This window comes from Fukomys damarensis, unplaced genomic scaffold (genome assembly GCF_012274545.1).
Source record: "Fukomys damarensis isolate Sample0158 unplaced genomic scaffold, DMR_v1.0_HiC HiC_scaffold_15, whole genome shotgun sequence".
Classification (NCBI taxonomy): domain Eukaryota; kingdom Metazoa; phylum Chordata; class Mammalia; order Rodentia; family Bathyergidae; genus Fukomys; species Fukomys damarensis.
This window is the reverse complement of record NW_022900927.1, coordinates 45,927,192-45,947,310: the sequence shown is the minus strand read 5'-3', so window position 1 is coordinate 45,947,310 and position 20,119 is coordinate 45,927,192. Positions and strand designations below refer to the sequence as shown.

Genomic DNA, 20,119 nt, shown 5'->3' with positions numbered 1-20,119 from the left:
AGGCTCTTGGGGGAGTCAATACAAAGGATAAAACACATTAGGACTGTGCCCTGAGGTGCATTTGTTGGAGGCCAGGCCTCAAGATAAAGACAAAATGGCCAGGCTCCATGCTTCCTTGAAAGATAAACAATAAATTAACATTAACATCAGTCACCCCTGTGGGTGACCAAGACCCCTTGATTTGTCTCTTTCTAAAAGGTCCTTGTTCTTTGCAGGTACACTTGTCACATGACGTGCTTCTCCAATGGATCAATATTACCTAAGTGACTAAACTTGTAATCTTAAAGGTTACTCATACTTTGTCCTACATTGTATCCATTCAGAGATTTTGCTCCATAAAACTTATTCTATAATGTTGGGTCCACAGCAACCCACTTTCTGGGTCCCCTCCTGTCTCTCAGAAGCTGTAACTCTCTCGCTCAATAAGCATTTCCTACTCTTCATCTCCACTGTTCCTTAGAATTCTTTGGTTTTGGGGAACATGAACTTGGCATGTTGAACATCTAACACTGGGAGTTAACATTTTCCCCCTGCAGCGGCAGCGCTCCTTACGCTGCTCAGTGTCACGAAAACAAAGAGAAGCAAAGAAACTGTCACAGAAGTGGAACCTACGAAAATATGACTACTAAATGCGATGTGGGTCCTAGAACAACAAAAGGACATTAGGGGAAAAGTGAAGAACTCTATATAAAATACAGACTTTAGTTAATAATAATGTATTAATACTGGTCATTAATTGTGACATAATCGTCACATATGACAATTAATATGATATTAATTATGATGGATCTGGGTATGAGACAAATTAAAACTTGCTGTACTAAAGTAAAATTATATAACCTAAAATTATCCTAAAACAAAGAATTTGTTAAAAATTCATTGCACTTAAAATATAAAGTCCACAAAAATTTAGTCTCTATTTTATCAGAGTTAAAAATGTGTGGGTGTCTGTTGCAATAAATTATTCTTTTTTCATGTCTAACTCATTTTTCAACACAAGTTTACAAGATAAAAATTTTGAAGAACATTCTAACTCAAACTGCTAAATGTAGAAGAAAGGAAATCTGTTAATGAAAAACTTCAAAATCATAACTGTTTCCCCTAATGCACTGTTCTTTATAGAATATAAGTAATGGTATTTTGTAAATACACTAGAAAAAAGATTTTAAATACTTCACTCACCAATGCTATTTCTATTTCAGAAACTAAAAACAAAACATTTGCATATGATCAGCCTAACAAATTCCCTTCTAGAGCCAGGGATTTAGCTCAGTTATACCCTCAATCTTATATTAAAATTATCAAGTGGCAGTTCAACCTGGATGTGTTTTGAAAACACTTAGATTTCTTGCTGTTTTCAGGGCAGCTCTAGTCCCAACATGAACAATTTTTTTCTTCCAACATACTGATTTTGGTGGTACTGGCTTCCTCTTTTCCTACCCTGTACATTCATAATAGAGGAAAGCAAAGAACTATATTCATCATTTCTGAATTTTTAGATAATATTAACTACCTTGGGCAGGGGATTTAGCTCAGTGGTGCCGCCACCAAACTCGCAAGCGTAAGAACCTGAGTTTGATTCCCAGTATCAAATAAACAAACAAACCAAAAAAGATAATATTAAGTACCTAACAGAAATAAATTACTGAATAACCAATAGCTTGGGAGCTCAGGCTACTACTTTGTGAGGGTAAAAACCAGTCTCTTTCACTTACTATATTTCTAACATTTTGTATTTGCTGTTACTTGACATCTTTCAGTTTGTAGATTATAAAATTTCCCAAAGTATATTCAGCAGAATATTCTTTTCTCAGGAGGATAAACTCAACTTTTAAAAAAAGTTGTTCCGCTGGGCATAATGGCTCATGCCCGTAATCCCAACACTCCGGGAGGAGGCTGAGGCAAGAGGATCGCTCTGAGTTTTGACCAGCCTGGGCTACACAGTGAGTTCCAAGTCAGTCTCAACTACATAGTTAGACCCTGTCTCAGGAAAAAAACAAAAACAAACCAAAAAAAGTTCCACAACAAGTATATGAAATGAAACTCTAAATATAAAAAGACTTTCTGAGCTTTTATGGATAATATGCATACATATTTTTAAGAAGGGAATTTTAAGAACTGTGCAGATTGTCCAACACTAATTTGACTAGTGGATTTTCTTTTTTAATGGAATATTCAAGACTGGAGATGTAGTTCAGTAGTATAGCACTTGCATAGCCTGCTCGAGGCCCTGGGTTTAATCTCTAACACCAGAAGCAAAAGTGAAAAGGAACATGTAGATGCATGAATATACAATGAAATAAGTTCTGGGAATATTACTTTAACAGAAATTATTGAAGCAATATTAAGTAAGATCCTCTTGGTACTCTTACGTATCACCATATTTGAAATTTCCCATTGTATTCTTATTCTAAAACAATACTTGGTATGCACTGTACATTGGATGTTAATTGTCCCCAAAGGTCCCTATGTAACTGTTTGGTCCCCAGAGTAGCAGCACTGAGAGTTGCTGTGGACCTTAAAGAGGTGGGACTGAGTAGGAGGTCCTTAAGTCACTGGACACATGGTATTGAATGGGACCTTAGTGTATCAAAATTCCTGTGTGTGTGTGTGTGTGTTTTGATTTTTTGACAGGGTCTCACTGTGTAGTTGAGACTAACCTGGAACTCACTATGTACCCCAGGCTGGTCTCAAACTCACAGTGATCCTTCTGCCTTAGCCTCCGAAGTGCTGGGATTATAGGTGTGCATCACCATGCCTGGCTTTTTTCTTTTTTTTTTGCTTGAGTTGTGACCTCTCACTAGGCTAGCCACTTGTGTTATATGACATGTTGCCCTCACCAGAGGCCTAACCCAATAGGGCTGCCCATCTTAGAATTAAATCCACAGAACCATGAGCCAAAATATACCTCTCTTTATTTCACAAGTACCCTGTGCCAGATCTTTTGTTATAGTGATGTAAAGCTGACTAATGCAACATGTAACACGTTGAGTCAATGTCGTTAGGATTTACAATCAGAGCAAGTGTATGGTATTAGTCAGTTCTCTGTTGCTGTAACAAAACGGCTGGGGCTGGACACATTATAAAAAAAAAAGAGGCTTACTTAGGTCACAGTTTTGCAGACTGAAAGTTCAAATAGCATGGTTCCAGCTCTAGCTAAGACACTCTTTGCTTTAATACATCGTGAAGGATGGCACCACAGCAGAAGCACATGTAAGAGTGGGAGATCATGTGGCAAGACAAGGAGTAGAGAGCAGGGAGGGTTAGTCTTACTCCTTTATTACAACCCTCTCATACGAGCTACCAGGGTCCCATAAGAGTCCTTCTAAGGGCCACACCCGCCGCAATGTCCTAATTCTTCCCACTAGGTCTCACCTTACAAAGTTACCCTCTCTCCCAGATCGCCAGTGTAGGTACTACTACTAACACATAAAACTTGGCAAAACACACTTACATGATATCTATACAATAGTATGCACGAAACTTGCTAAGTTCCTTGTACCTAGGTATTATTTAGGTATTTGTCACTTGTGGCAAATGTGTACCTTAGGGGAAAACAGGAAAACAGATACCTGTAGAAAAGCATCTTGAGCAAGAGCTTGGATTTCAACTTAATCCTATATCTCTATCAAGATAATCTCTTTGAATTATGCAAAGAAATCTTACAACATAAAAGCATAGTTTCCTGATCAGTAATTGTTTGGCTTAGTTAGTAAATTTCTGACTCAAGCAGACAGAAAGTCTATTTCAGTTCTAGTTATCATTTTCATCCAGAGGAATAGAAAATAGAACAAGCCATACAGGAGGACATAACTTCAAGTATTATTTTCAAGAACAAAAATATCTCAGACTGACCATTACATTTACAGGATCTATTTCTCCATTATATATTATAATACATGGCTTGAGATGACAGTGCTTACCTTAAGTGGATGCCATGTGACTGATGTCAGCCTGACCGAAGGGACCCATTTCTATATGAACCTTTCTATACATTTGTCTTCTGCTTAAAATATTATTATTACCATGCACACCAAATTACAGTATATGCTCAAGAATGTACCTCACCCTGTCACTTTTGACAAAGAGCCTCAATTACGTCGTAGACATACAAATTCTGCCAATTGTAAGCCTCTTAAAAGAATTATGCTCCACAGTATGAGTAGGAATAAATTACCAGGCAGGTAGTACTCAGGTGGTCTGGCTCCAACTCAATGTTTTACCAGTTAAAAGTTCCCCAGATAAAGGTCAGCGTCACTGCACTCAGGCCTCCCCTACTCCCTATCCACACTCCCTCCAGTCTGCCATAGCATGGAGCTTCCTTCAAATTTTAAAACCTGAGGGAAGTTATGCATTTCACCTGTAAATTTAAACTCACTTTTAAGCTTCACTATTACTACTTTTTGTTATTTCACACATATACTTAAACCATTTTTACCGGGAGCTATGCTAAAATTCTTTTTACTTAAAAATATACATGGAAAATGCTTCTCCACTGTATATCTATGAGAAGACATGCTAAAACTAGAAGGAAGCTTTGTTTTAAAGGAAATTCTATGCATTTTGAAATTGGGCACTATTTATGCATACCATATGAGATACCATGTTCACATGTTTCGGCTGAATAAGGCAAATTAAAGGCTAGAGAGCATTTTAAGTAGCATAGTTATCAACAAAGAAAAGGAAGAGGCAGTATTATATAATAGGGTTTGGACACAGAGGTGGATTTAACCTCGGTGAACCTCAGCTTCCTCATCTATAAAGTGGGTCCTAGTTCACGTATACCTCAATTCATGTTAGGTGACAGAATAGCACATCCAAATGTCTGTTTCACTGTACAACAAGTATGAGCTGATTTCTGAAATACTGTGACGCTATGACCACTGAAGAGGTATGGTAAGGAGCCACCCTATACAGTATATGCTAATTATATGTCAGCAGAGCAACTGATAAGGATTTATGATGCGGGAGACAACAAGCAAATGACAAGTTCAGACAGCCCTAGAAGCTCAGCACATGAAAGAATGAAGCTGAATCCAGAACTGTGTTTGGAGTAAGTAACTTGATTTTAATAAAAACTAAAGATATAATCTACAGCTCACCAATCCTCTTGCTTCAGGCCTATACGGCATATAAACTTGAAAAAGTCTTATGGAGACTTTTAAACATAAGGCGAAATGACAAAGACCTTACAGCTTATGAACACATGGCTAACTGGTCCAGTTTTGAAACTATTTATGAGTCTACATAAATGAGTAAGTTAGACAGACATGGTGGCACATGCCTGTAATTCCAGCTAATTGGGAGGCTGAGGCCAGAGAATACCCAAGCTCCAGGCTAGCCTTGGTAACTCAGCAAGACCCTGCCTCAAAATGAAGTTTTCAAAATAGGTTGGGGACACAGCTCTATGGTAGAATGTTTCCCTAATATGTCAAAAACTTGGATTCAATCCCCAGCACTAAAAACTTTTTTTTTTAAATCTTAGAATTAGCCTATCATCTGTATGTGTGTGTGTTTGTGTCTGTGTGTCTCTGTGTGTAGATGGTTTCCAACTTGCAAAGTGTTAACTTACTTTTCTACTTTATGGTAATGTTACAGGAATATGCATTCAAGAGAAGCTATACTTGGAATTTTAAATTTTGGTCTTTTGCTGAGCTGGGCAGTATGACACTCTTGTGTGATACTGGGCAGTTCTCAGTCAGCCACAAGACTGAAAACCAGAGGAAACCTGCACTCTTCTATACCATGTTGTATTTGGTAGCTGAGGTGCATTAAGTGCACTTCTGACTTAGAATATGTGCAACTTACAATGATAATGCCATAATAAGTGAAACATTTTTATGTACATATCTGGATACCACAAGAAAAAAAAAGGCAACCACTCTTGGTAAAAGTGTTGTCCCAATCACTTATAAGAAAAGATGTGTGTTTCTAAAAAATGTAAGTAGTCTGTACAAAGCTGTTTTATTTTTTATTTATTTATTTTTTTTTTGGTACTGTAGATTGAACTCTGGTCTTTGAGCTTGTGAGGGAGGTGGTGGAACTACTGAGCTAAATCCCTGGCCCATGCACAAAGCTGTTTTAACAAGCAGAAATACTCAAATTCTCTTCTGATATAGAATTAAAATTTATCAAGCTAGGAAAATATGAATCATAAATTAAAAGCAGAATTTATCTCATATTAAAGTGTTTCAGGATTTGATAAGAGTCAATACAATGTAGAAAAAAGAAAAGCACACTGGAATTCATGAGTCAAGTACCATAGTGTGTCAAGGAACTTATTTAACAAATTGAAGAACTTTAAAATGGATTTAAAAAAAAAATATCCACAAAGAGATGTGAGGATCCAAGGCTCACACTCTTAGAAAAGCGAGATGGTTAAACATAAGGAGGAATGGCATAAAACACTCATGTTTTTTTTTTCAAACACTAAAGTACAACTAAATAGATACAAGTCAAATAAAATTTTTATGTGTCCTTTAATACCAAATAATTTATGTATTTTAATTTTTATTCTTCCTCAGACTATCTGGCAAAAATAACTGATGACCTCTAGTAACTCACAATATGCAAACAGAATGAAAGTCAGGGATACTGCAGAGATATTTGAATTCTTATGTCACTTAGTAGAATAGTATAAGTATACCGGAAAAAATTTCACACTAGATAATAAAATGTGTATCATGAATTGGACAAGGGAGGGGAGCTAAAAATTGGACTAAGATTTAGTATGCTTCTGGATAAAAATAATACCATGATAATCGTATTATTTCCTGAATGCTAAATCATAAAAATTAGATAAGAAAGTTAAATGGAATACTGTACAGGATTAAATATCTTTTTATATTTTGTCTACTATTTGAGTAGCCTGATACATAATACTATGTTGTCTTTTTTCAAAATTAATTTTGCAACTTGAATTGTATATATCTACAACAAATAAGACAATCTACAATGAATCAGAATTATAGAAAAAACTACTTTTGGCTCCCTTCTTCCTATCTAAACATGGTTGTGGATGATTAACATAAAATCAAGTAAACCTGAATGCTTTCAACATTTAAAATGAAAAAAAAATGTTCTTGAGAAGATCCAATAGAAAAAAAACCTCAGCTTTAAATAATATTAGTGATCACAAAAAACCCATGGAAACACACAACACTGTACATGTAGATAGTATATACCAACACCATTCTAGCTTGGAATATGGGGCTTTCTGGTGAAACCTCAAGTACTTTCCCAAATGGAGTTTTATGTAGACCAATTAACTTCGGCTAGACACTGAAGTCTGGTTCAGTGTTTCTACGCAGTAGCCAAAATAAAGGTCTTCTATATCATGCATTACTGTCAGAGTCTCCAATATCCTCCCTTCTCTCCTACTAACCTAAATCTGGAAAGTAAGCTAACAGCCAAGTCATTTTTATTGCAATTGAAATCAATATTAATTTTACTGGCTCACAAAAACTGCAAAATATTTGGCTTCAATACAAAGAGAGAAAACAAAAAAAAAAAAAAAAGAGAAAAAAATAGAAGTAAGTATGTGCACACAGTGAGTGAACCCACACAGCTTTAGAAACAACTAGAAAATAATCTGAAATACAATAATGGAAATGTTATTCTTTTCTCTGTCTTAAAGCATGCCCGATTTCAAAGTCATAGCATTAGCCCTAGGTAACAAAGTTCAAACAAGGAATAAATCACAATTTTAAGCAGAGCATTGCAAACTCAGCTTGTGTTTAGTATTTTAATTGGACATGACATTGGTATGAAAGTTCCATATATTTTAAAGGATGTCACCTGGGCCCGACTGTATTTAAACATGGAGACTACCAGTGACTTTAATGCAGGACTATTACTCATGGAAAATTTGTATTAGAGGGTTATTATAGATCCTAAAGTGTCAATAACCTAAAGCTGAAGTCCTATATTCATGACCTATTACACCTAATAATAAAAATTCATTTAACTATTCAAAAGAAACTAGTATTTAATGGTAATATTTAAAAGTAAGGTGTAAAAAATGGGGAGAGCAGGATGGTGAGTTACTTTTAAGAATCTGTAATCAGTTCAATCAGGCATGCCAACTGGAAAAAAATTCCACACTTAAAATTCTTTAATGCAGAATGAAAATTAATGACAATTCAAGAAAATTTAACTCTACTCTTTAATTGCTAAGTGAATTTTGGGGTGTTCCTTAAATTTCTGAAGCTCATTTTTTTTCATTTAAAAAAAGGAGATAATATTTCCCAAGTGGTGTGCAGCTCCTATGAATTAACACATACAAAACAGGGACTCAAAAGATCAACATTGCACTTGAGCCTACCTCTCCTTCTGGTAATCTGTAAGATTACTCTACAACCACTTGATAGTCAAGCCTCATTTCATTCAGCAATTCAGCACAGATCATTAAGGATTAAAATAACACTTAGATGCTGGGCGTGGTGGTGCATGCCTGTAATCCCAGCACTCAGAAGGCTGAGGCAGGAGGATCACTGTGAGTTCAAGACCAGACTGGGCTACAAAGTGAGTTCCAGGTTAGTCTCAACTACATAGTGGGACCCTGTCTCAAAAAACAACAACAAAATTAAAAAAAAAAATAACACTTAGTATGGAGGAGTAAATATAAATACGTATGTCGAGAAGATGAGGGATAAAAATGAGAATCCGACTAGGGAAATAAAAATATTACTCTTGTCTCCAAACATTAAATAATTTAAAACAGAAAAATATATAAGGATACAGGGATTTTTATCAAGGCAGTGAAAAAGAGTTCGCCTTAGTGGCATGTGTAGTGTCAAAGGATGGGCAAAGATTTATGCGTGCCATTCAGCTGGGAAGTGCTATTATAGACATAGTGAGAGCCGGGCTAAGGAAGTACAGAGAAAGGGGAAAAAATGCTTGAGAGAGCCAGGCAAGACTTCACAGAGGAAATAAAATTTCAACAGGCAGAAAAAGGAAAAGGACATTTTTGGCAGAGGAACAGAAAGGCTATGATCTATAGAATGTGTCAAAGCATTCTGGGGAAATTTAAATCCTTTTACACTTTTCTAAATACTATAAATATTACATGAATTCTTAAATAAAAACGTGTTTTAAAAAAAGGCATTGAGAGAATCATGCCACCGACTGTAACAAAAGTTTTAATAATCAATTTCTTACTAGAATTTGTAAACAAACTCTTTCCATACTATCTAAATCAGACATCACTGCATGTTATTTTTATATAATTTTCATTTGGTCAGTTTGACAAAAAGGTAAACTCTTCTCTTGAGACTAGAAACCAATTCCATTTCACAATATATTTTAAATATTCAGAAGTCAAAATCTGTGACACTTTCCGCCTTGTTAATTCTATGCTAAGTCAATGGCGTATTACCAGGCTAAGAAACCCACAATTACTCAAAACCAATCCGCTGGGATCAGAAATTTGCCAAATCTTATAATTTAGAAAGAAACTGTTATAGATGGTTATGGGGTTTTGGCACTGTAAGTTTAAGCCATTCCTTGTATTTCATCTAATCAGCAAGTCGGAAACTATAAAAGTCTTTGTGGGGGAAAATTTAAAAGTTGGATTGTAATACATGAGTTTTTCCTTCCTTCTATAAAGGAAGTTTCTGTAAAGTAAAACTTATAAATCTTGGGTTTTTTAAAAGCATCCTGAAAAGAATAAAGAAGGCTTTAAAATTATATTCTTTGGTTTAGAAAGTTAAAAATATTCAGCCTTGAAAATCAAAAAGAAAAAAATAAGGACCCATGGTTTCGATATCCAATGTCATGATTTAGGCATATTCACAATTATATACATTTATGGCTAAATTTTCTTTTCCAGCTTTTAGGGGGAATGAATTGGGCATCTGTAACTTTTATAGTTATTTCTGAAGGTGGTCACTTAGCAATCTAACTCAAAACATTTCCATTTGAACTCCCTGAGAAAATCTCAGTGTTGGAGCGAGAGGAACATGAATTCTATTTTTATGTGAATTATCATCCTATCAGGATATGAATTGGTTTTCAAAATGGCACAAACGGCAACTTGTACCTTTTGATTTTGAGTAATGTTCTCCTTCCCTCTTTCTTTTGTTGGACTCCATATTGACTTATTTTAAATTTTCTTCTTTCATGCTTTTTATTTCCCTGTTTTCGTGTTAGTAAATGAGATTTTTTTATCTTTACCTTCTTGTTCTTCAGTGAAAACTGTGTGTTATCATATTTTAATTTCTAAAATCTGTCGTTTTTCCTCAGTATTATAATTTTTTCTGACATCCTGCTTCATGAAATATTGTATGGTACCATCTGTAAGGATTATTATTCTTTTGAAGGCTTCTTCATATTTACTTCCAATAATTTGTTTCCTATCCCCATCCTACAGTTGAGGCTTGCCTAATAGGACTGATAATCCTATGGTGCCTACTGATATTTAAGCTTTAAAAAAGGTGAGTGAAGTTCCTAAGGCATATTCTTCAAGGAGCCATTGATTTATAAGAGATCCTTAAATTTAAATATATGGAAATATTTTCCCTAGAATAACTTAGTTTCTTTAGATAAGAACTCAGCAATTTCTTTGGAAATAAGGTATGAGGGAAAAAGGTATACAATGGGGGAAGGATCTGAATCCTGTTTTGCTATTATGCTACAGAAAGTTGTGGAGGAATCTCAAGGATCTGAATACTCCACAAGAAGATTTTCATTCCCCATCTTAATCCATTTTCTGTTGCTATAACATAATACCAGAAGCTCGGTTACTTATTTAAAATGAAGCTTATTTAGCTCACAGTTCTAGAGATTCAAAAACACGGCATGAGCATCCTCTTGGCTCTGGTGAGTGTGTTCTAACTACACCATGGCAGATGGCACCATGGTGACAGCATGAGAAGAAAAGCAGGGCATATGGGAGGATAGGAAGCCAAGAGACTTAGAGGTCAGGCTGCTCTTTTGATGGCTTGCTCTCACAAAAACTCACTCTGCAAGACCAGCACCAACACTGTCGGATGGTGCTGTCCGCGTGATCTAAGTACCTTCTGAGGGTGACAACCCCAAGACCTAACTACCATGGAAGAGGCCTCACTCCTTAAAGGTTATACTACTGCTTATCATCATCACCACTAAAAGACCAAGCTTGATCCTTCACGCTTTGGACTAAGTTGAATTTTTCAGTGTTATCGATTCCAAAGAAAGCACCTTGACACTGCAGTTTCCTGTTCTCTGACAAATGAGTTATAACACTTCCACTGCTTTCTGTTCTTCCAAAACCCCTTGAAATATCCTGTCCACTGAAGTACAAGCTCCTACTCTGAGTGTTTTTGTATAGTTATTCTTCCTCAATATTTTATTCTGTGAAGACATTCTGATTCACCTCCACGATCAATTTCTTTGTCCACCATTCTCTTTGTACCATAGTCATTCCTAAATATGTTATTTTATTCTTTTGGTACTAAATTGAAACCAAGGGCTATTCAATAAACTATATCCCCCCCGCAACCACCACACACACATACACACATTTAGGGATATTTTACTGGTCTCGCTAAGTCATTAAGTTGTCCAGGCTGGTACTGAACTTGAGCTCCTCTTTACTCAGCCTCTCAGAGTGCTGGGATTACACACGTATATTACCAAGCCAGGCTACATTTGTGTTCTTTGAAAAAATATATTCATAAGGGTGGACTGATTTTTACTTAATTTCTTGGCCTAAAAATTCCCTGGTCAGGCAAATTCAAAACTTAAAGTTAAAAAAAAAGAGAGAGAGAAAAAAAAAAAAAAGAATCCAAGTTTTCAAAAAAAATGCACGGCAGAGAATACACTCATTCTCTATCCCAGATGCCATTCTAACATGGTCACATGTTCCTTCCTTCTGTGAAAGTAGACAAACTTATGTTATCCAGATACTAAGGACAGGAATTCCTCAGCTTTATTTAAGCATCAAGTTTTGGCCTTCCAGTGGCTGAAAGTTTTGCCTCTTAATCAAGAAAAAAATAAAAACAAATCAAACCCTTTTCACCAGCTTTTACAACTGGTAAATGATCCAAATGAGCTGCAGAATTGGCCAACTCCTCAATGTTCTGATATTTAGTTAACACGTTATTCTTAGTTCCTAGGGACTATCCCACAACTTTCTGAGCATAGCTGAGCATTAAAAGCATCACCAGCTATATTTTGTTAGACAAATCTAGGTATTTCTGAGTGAAATTATTTTCAGGTTGCTTGGCCTAACAAAAATTTTTAAGCACTGTTTAGTTAAATCATTGAATAGATATATAAATAAGACATTTTTCTGAAATCATTCTAAGGCATTTGTCAACGAATTCACTTAAAGCATCACCTTTTTGATCATGTGTTCTCTGATTTGCTAATGATCATTTATTTTTGTTGCTATTGGAGAGAGATTTATTAGTGTAAGTACACAGACATTGGGATTTAAGTCTTGTAGTGTTTATTAAATGTGTGAGCTCAGAAAGTTAATTTTTTTGCCATACTCTACTATTTCAGATAGACATTAATATCACTTTAAAATACTTTATAAAATCACCATTTTTGTAGGTCACAAAGAATATAGGCACAATTTTTTGTGTCTCACAGTAAAAAGATTTTCAAGAAACTGGTCTCCAATAGCATTTGTCACCGAGTGGGTGGCCAGGGTAGCATTCCACTTACCTTGCAGCATGATTTAAATTAGAAAGAATTCCAAGGTTATTTGTCAGAATCAGACTTAGTTCAAATTATAACTGATTTGTGGATAACACTGGCTTATGAAACACACTACTTATTAAATATTGCTATCCGGACAACTATTATCTAATCACACATTTGGGGTTCTCCATTTATATTTTTCATTACGTTATATCAAGGATCATGACATGCATTTGTTCCTGGCCAAATTCCATAAGCAAAGTAAAATACTTTTTTCTTTATTTTATGCACAGGGTTCTCACAGTACGACCATTAAGTTACCTGAGTTAATTGGCTCACAACTGGTAGCCTCAAACACCTGCTATCCCAAAGTGCATGGAGAAAATCTAAGTCTTTGGGAAGGAGAGAGGTGGGTACTCACCGTGAGAGCTAGCAACTTGCCATAGGTGAGATGAGCAGGGATGTGGTCCGTTTTGGATCTCAGGGACTCCATATACCAATGCTCTGCTTCGGGGAGCTTGCTCATTCGCATATACGCTTCACCTGGAAAGAAAATCGTGAGCTCAAACTAAGGCTACAAGTTCTCTTCTGTCATTTGGATTGTAATGCAAGAGTTTTTCCTTCCTTCCATATGTTTCTGTAAAACTTTACAAGAAGTTTTGAAAATTTTCATGATTAAGAAATAACTACTGTTTGAGGAGATAGGTATATTTAACCTGATTTAAATATTACACAATATTTATGAGCACCAAAACATTCCATGGTATCCATAAATATCCCTAAATTCTGTTATTATATACATGTTAAAATAAACATAAATTTTGTTTGGCTTTTTGTTTTTGGACCGGGGATCAAACTCAGGCCCTTGTGCTTGTGAGGCAGGCGGCAGAACCAATGAGCCAAATCCCTGGCAATAAACATAAAATTACAATACAATCTATGACAAACAACTCGAGGCTACTGCTATCCCACAGCATGTGCAACAGCGCCCTCATCCTAATGTTTATATACTATAAGACTTCAGATACCTCAAGGAGTTCTTTCATTCATTTCCTCATTCTGATTTCCCAAAATGTTATCATGATTTTCATTTTATAGATGGAAAACCTTGTGTCCCAAAAGTAAAGTACAATAGGAAATATTAAACATTTGGAAAACAGTATGGCTTTGATTTTCAACCTAGGGACATCTAAATCTTAAGCACAGCCCCTCTGTCACCATTTATTTTCTCAGGGATAAGTTGATTCTTCTGTATAATTGTTTATTCCTTTTTATTCACATTCTTTCATTACTTTAGAAACTCAAGTAAAGTTAAACATACGAGTTACAAATGGATTTGGATTAAATAACTCTGCGTGAATCACTTGTATTTTGTGTTAATAAGTAAATAAAGGGCTGAGGATTTAGCTCAGTAGTTCCACTGCCTGTCTCACAAGCACAAGGTCCTGAGTTCAATCCCTGGCACCAAAAAAAGAAAAAAAGAAAAGAAAAATTTTAGTTTCATTTGGAAAAATCTGATGAATGTATGACAATTATCAGACAAACTGCTTTGACAGGGTATAAAGCTAGCCTGAGAACTTTCAGCCATTCATCATTACAATCAAGTTATATAGTTTAGTTACTAAATCAAGAACCCAACAAGAAAATAAAAATAAAGTCCAAAACAATCAGTTGCCTGCTTATTATCATCTATTATAATGGAATATGGAAAAGTTTTCAAAGATTAAAAAAAAACTATTTTAAGATGAGAATGTATTTAAGTTAAATATTAACTTGAATATTAATAGTTTAATAAGTGCCTCAAATGTAGATAGTATTCAGTTTCTCAGACCAGGACCCAGACTGGTAACTTGCGCTATTTTCCAGACAGACTTTTACAACTTAACTAATTATAACATGAAAGACTTTCCTCTTGGGGGTCAGAGGCTTTTTCTAAATGTATCACACACTGGTGGTGTATTTTTTACTTCAAAGAACTTGTTCGCTTTTTTTTTAAATCATACTGTTTTTATTAGCTTAGCAAAGTCAATATAAATATAACTGATGAATGATACTGATTTGTCTCCTGATGCTTTGAATGCCCTTTGCTTGGCATTTCAGTAAAACAACGTTGGTGACAAATAATAGGTAATATTTTTTTAAATTTATGTTATTCACTCAAGTATATTGTATGTATTACTAGTTTTAAGAATATTACTTAAACATTATAAAAATGATAGCTGGGAAAAACATTTTCCTATAGAATACAAAACATACTTGCATTTTAAAGATGGTTGTATTTTGTTCTAGGTGGCTACGATGAAGACAGTAATCCACAGTGTAGTAATTATTTCTATGCTCTTATTATTTTATTATGAAATTGTTTCTTTTTTGTAAAATAAAAAAAAGCACAGGAATAAAGACAAAAAACTGGAATAGAATATAAAAAGTATGCTTGTTGTTATGAGAATGACAAGTTACAAACTAATTTGTCTAAATCTTCCAAAATTCTGTAATAATTTTCTTGTTTTTAATTGCTATCATTGTAAAGCTGATAAGCTGCCAGATTTTTTTAAATGGGGGGATATGTCGAATAAATATTGCCAAATTTAACATGTATGTTTTCTTAGAAAAAGCAAAACTTTTCTTCACACTAATATTACATATGATTTTCATACCGAAAGGATACCAAAATACTACAGTATTGATGCTTTAAAAAGGTTAGTGATAAATTGAATCTAAATGCTTATCTATAAAATGGGTAACAAAGCTGGAGGAAAGATGATCTTGCCTAATGTGTCCTATTTAGAGTCAATCTGAAATTCTACTTTGGCTCTGTAAGAGCTTATAGTCAAATTTTGAAAGCAAATATAACTAATACATGTACTATAGCTTCCATTTCTTGTTGATAAAATAATTAAATGATTTTTTAAATAATAGGTTGAAAGTACAGAAAAAGATTATTAGAGAGCCCTAAATCCAGATTACAATTCAAATCTTTACTGCATTTAAGTTGTTAATATCTAAAAATCATTTCAGGGGCCGAGGATTTAGCTCAGTGGTTCCGCTGCCTGCCTTGCAAAAACAAGGACCCGAGTTCGATTCCCAGTACCAAAAACAAACAAACAAACAAACAAAATAAAAATCATTTTAGAAAGTACTAGTGCTATTATTTCCTTGTCAAAAATAGGTCATTTAATAAACCTAATTTAAAAGAAAATTAATTTGCTAAATAATTAGTGGATGGTCCACGCCATTCAGTAAAAACTCATAAATAACTTATTTGTAAAGCTTGTGAAATGTGAAACTATTAAAGGGCTATGAATAATATAATGTAATCATGGTAAACATACAAAAATTGATACAAACCAACCTTCTTGGGCAATATCCATGGCATCTTTTTTTTTTAAATTTATTTTGCTCTTTGAGACAGGGTCTCACTGTGTAGTTGAGACTGACCTGGAACTCACTATGTAGCCGACGCTGGTCTCAAATTCACAGTGATCCTCCTGCCTCAGTCTCCCAAGTGCTAGGATTACAGGCATGTGTCACCACACTTGGCTCTTACAAAATTTAATTTTATCATCTAGCATATATTAACAAATTACGTCAACAACAATCATAAATTATGTGCTACAAAGTAGGGTAGCAAGTGACAGGGGACAGATGTCTGATTTATATTTACTACTAGTCTTATTCTATACATTTGGGCATGCAGGAGTTTTTCTCCCTCAGACTCACAGAAGTTTTAACACAATGCCCTGCCCAATCTCAAGTCAAACATTCACAGCATGTGTTCAAGATAAAGTCTATTTTTAATCTTTCTACCAGTTGTTTTACATATACATTTCACCAATTATTAGGGATTTTACAGATAAAAAATGAGAAGTAGAGTTGGTAAATTACAAAAATTATTTGCAAATACTGAAAAGTGGTAAAGCTGCAATTTAAACCCAGGGCTACCTGCTGTCAACATACTGCTTTAACCAGCTGGCAGAGCATAATCACAGACTTTTCATCTCCCAAGCTCAGATGAGAATTACACTTGCTCACTCATAGAAAATTGTTTCCTAGCTGCAATAGATTGTCCAGTGGGTTCCTTTTACTTTGCCTTGGACTTACCTACTGAATTAAAGGAATAAAGAAGAGCAACAATAATTTATGGCTGACCTTTAAAAATGCTTCTTACACATATGTTATTCGATTCTTAAGAGGAAAACACGTGGGATGTAAGGTGCACTTTGATCTTATGGTTATTGTTAAAACAAAAAGTCTATAAAAGGGGTAATAAAATCCAGATGAAAAACCTGGAGCGCAAGAAAATAATCTTAGATAAATTGGGTATGTAAAAAAGGCAATTACTGAAAACTTAACCAATATACAAGCAAGATGGAAACGTTGCATCACTGACACTGGCAGGTAGGAGCTGCATATTCCTCATCCACAATAAGGATTAATATTTACCCATTTTATGGAGGGGAAGAAGGCCGAACAGTGAGAAGTGACTTGTACAATTAATAATCCTCTCCTAAAAGGACTGAGTAGCCCCAAAGCATGATTTTTTAACTGCACTAGGTGTCTGCTACATAGTTTATTATTTATTATCTACTAGCATCTTCAATATATTATCTTTACATTATCCTGATACTATTACTCACATCACCACATGTTACAAATGAGGTGACTGTGGCTCATTGAGTTTAACCAACCTGCTAAAGGTAAAAAATCAAGTGAATGACAAATTGAGGATTCTTATTAGAGTTTTCCTGGCTCTCTGTACTATAGAATTCTACACAAATTCTATCCAAAATAATCACAAAGGGGATAAAATACCTGCAGAAAGTGTTACCAGTGGGTTTACTCTTGACTGAAATATTAGTATTATCTAAAGATTCCATAAAGGCAATGGCCACAGGAAAAGGAAGTTCAATAAATTCAATAAGGAAGTAAAGATACTTGGTCAGCAATAGTGGGGGGATGGTTCTCTTCTCTGATACTGTAATTTTTCTTACCTTAATAAAAAATGTTTATAGTACCCAGGAGGAAAGAAGCAATGATGACCATTTTTCCTTCTCATCTTGCAAAAAATGACATAATAGAGGCACTTTCATAAAAACGAGAAGATGTGCAGTGCGATGATGTAGCTATCGGGTTCATCACCCAGATTTATTTCCAATCCACTCACAGACAAAAGGGATTTGGATGTCTCTAGGCTGGCTACAGGCAGATATAAACCAGTTTCAGATGTAAAACAAATAATGTCTCTCTTCCTCCCTAAAAAGCCCCAGGTCTAAAAAACCCAGGCAAAGGCTAACTAGTCAAGGAAAAAATATTGGGTTATTGATGATTTAACAGTCTAGAGCTCACTTATTCTGTTTCGAGTTCCTGGACAGTTTCTGCTTGCAGATAAAGATTAGAGCATGTAGTGGGACATATTATTAAGACTCGGTATAGATTTTCAATTAAAAAAACACTCATTATCACACTTATCAAAGGGGATTATCTTTATCTCACCTCCTATGTTATTGCTGCATGCCTTTTTAAAAAATGCTTAATACCTTGCCTATAAATTGGGGTTAGTCAACATGAATAATACATATTATAGTAGACAAAAAATAATAATCACCTATCGTTCACTATTGCCTTCATGAACCTGACAATCGAGTGACAGATAAATAGATCTAACAGTGTTTCTCAAAATTGATTTTAAGTGCAAACTTCAAAATTCTTAAATTACTTTTAAATTCAATATTTATTTGATTGAATCCATACTAGAAAATATAATTTTATAGATATTCCAGTTCCAATGAAAAATATATTAAGTAAATAGTAATGCCGATGGTAAATGGTTGTAAACAAAACCACAAGAGCAATACATTGGTATGTGCCTGACGGACAAGGGCAACACCAAAGTGCACATATCAGCGATAGACTAAGGGATTAAAAAGTTCCAGAAGTTTACTAAAAACTTCCAATCACACCAGGAAGAAAACTCATTCTTGTAAAACACAGCTAAGTGATCTTTAAAAAAATGGAGGCTCTACATTACAGACATACATGTCAAAACTCTTCGGAGATTTCATCTCATCCCAATCAGAATGGCGATCATCAAATAATCAGAAACCAGGAGAAAGACTTTTGGAAAGAGATATGGGGATTAGCAAGATCATAGAAGAAAAAGATTGGGGGTGGCTAAAGGGATAGACAATAAATTAAAGGTATGTGTAAATTTCCAAAAATTAATTCACATCATATTGTATTACTAACATGGACTTAAAAATGAAAAGGAACAGGGCTTTTATAACATGCCCTTCCTTATTTGATGTCTAGCAAGCTTCCTGCTTTTAAGACAGTGAAAGCACCTCACTGCCAATCCTGGTAACTTTAGAGTGAACTGCCTACAGGACCCAGGCATTCTATCTCAATCTACACTTTCTCAACTCTCAGGTTGAAGGACTTAGCTGGTTGCTAAGCTATTCACCACATCTTTAAAAAATGCTTCCTTTCAGAGATTTCATATAGAATTTTTCTAATGTGCTGCCTTTTATCTTTTAGTGAACACTTTTAGCAATATTCAAAGTTGTTATAACTTATTTCTTAGGAACTAGTTTTTCCACATAATTCAAATTATATTTTAATTGATTAACCCGGTTTGCTGTTTTTACCAGTTGAAATTATTTATAATCATGATGTAGTAAGTACAAAATGATTAATTATACACCAGTGATGGTGAATCTTAGAGCTTTTAATGATAACAAAGAGCTGCCTCGGGGCACATGCCATAGGTCTGCCAACACTCATATACCAACATAATATTTAGATAGTTTGTCTTATTTGTTTGGTGCATTGCTGGGGACCAAATCCAGGTCATCAAATGCTGTAGCACCAGCTCTGAGAGCCTGGTTTTGCATTTTCATCCTGTACTAATTAGCTGTATTGATTCAGAAATTACTTGATAAGGCTTCAGTTTTGTCATTTACAAATATGAGAAAATGCTAATTACATCTATTCACTATAGAAAGGTCTTATTTTTATAAAGTTGAATTATACCATCCATAGGTAGCTGGTGACAATATTTTGATATTTTCCAGGCATTAAAAATCAGTAATATAATACAAATATTTTGCTATTTTTAAGTTCCTTTTAATGCTTTGTCATTTTAAATAAAACTCTCCAAAATTTTTTCTCATTCAAGATCAGTATGAGTTCCATTCTGGGAGAACACTCATAAGTTGGACTCATTTGTAAGCCAGACGAAGCGAATCTTACATACACCTTTGACATAAATCTACAATGTACACCGCTGTGGGGAGCAAATCCCCCCACATCACCACTGCTGTTCCTCTTGCTTCTGGACGTCCTCTGGCTGAGCACTGTACTGCTGCCCACTATCACACTGTACAGTAAGCACACAGCAGCGCAACTGTGACTGTGTCCGGCAGACATGTGAGCTACTTTCCCAATTTGTTCCCATCTAGGAGTGTTCATAATGCGAGATCCATTTGATTCTGTG

The 20,119-nt window shown here is 34.9% G+C and overlaps 1 protein-coding gene across 5 annotated transcripts in view; it reads right to left on the bottom strand.

Moving 5' to 3' along the window:
• Tmtc2 (transmembrane O-mannosyltransferase targeting cadherins 2) overlaps positions 1-20,119 on the bottom strand; it is a 384,756-nt gene that overhangs the window by 103,600 nt on the left and 261,037 nt on the right. For all 5 annotated transcript variants that reach the window (XM_010610162.1, XM_010610177.2, XM_033763823.1 and 2 more), the window contains one exon: positions 13,049-13,170. In XM_010610162.1, the coding sequence (XP_010608464.1) occupies positions 13,049-13,170 (122 nt within the window). The remainder of the gene's footprint in view (positions 1-13,048; positions 13,171-20,119) is intronic.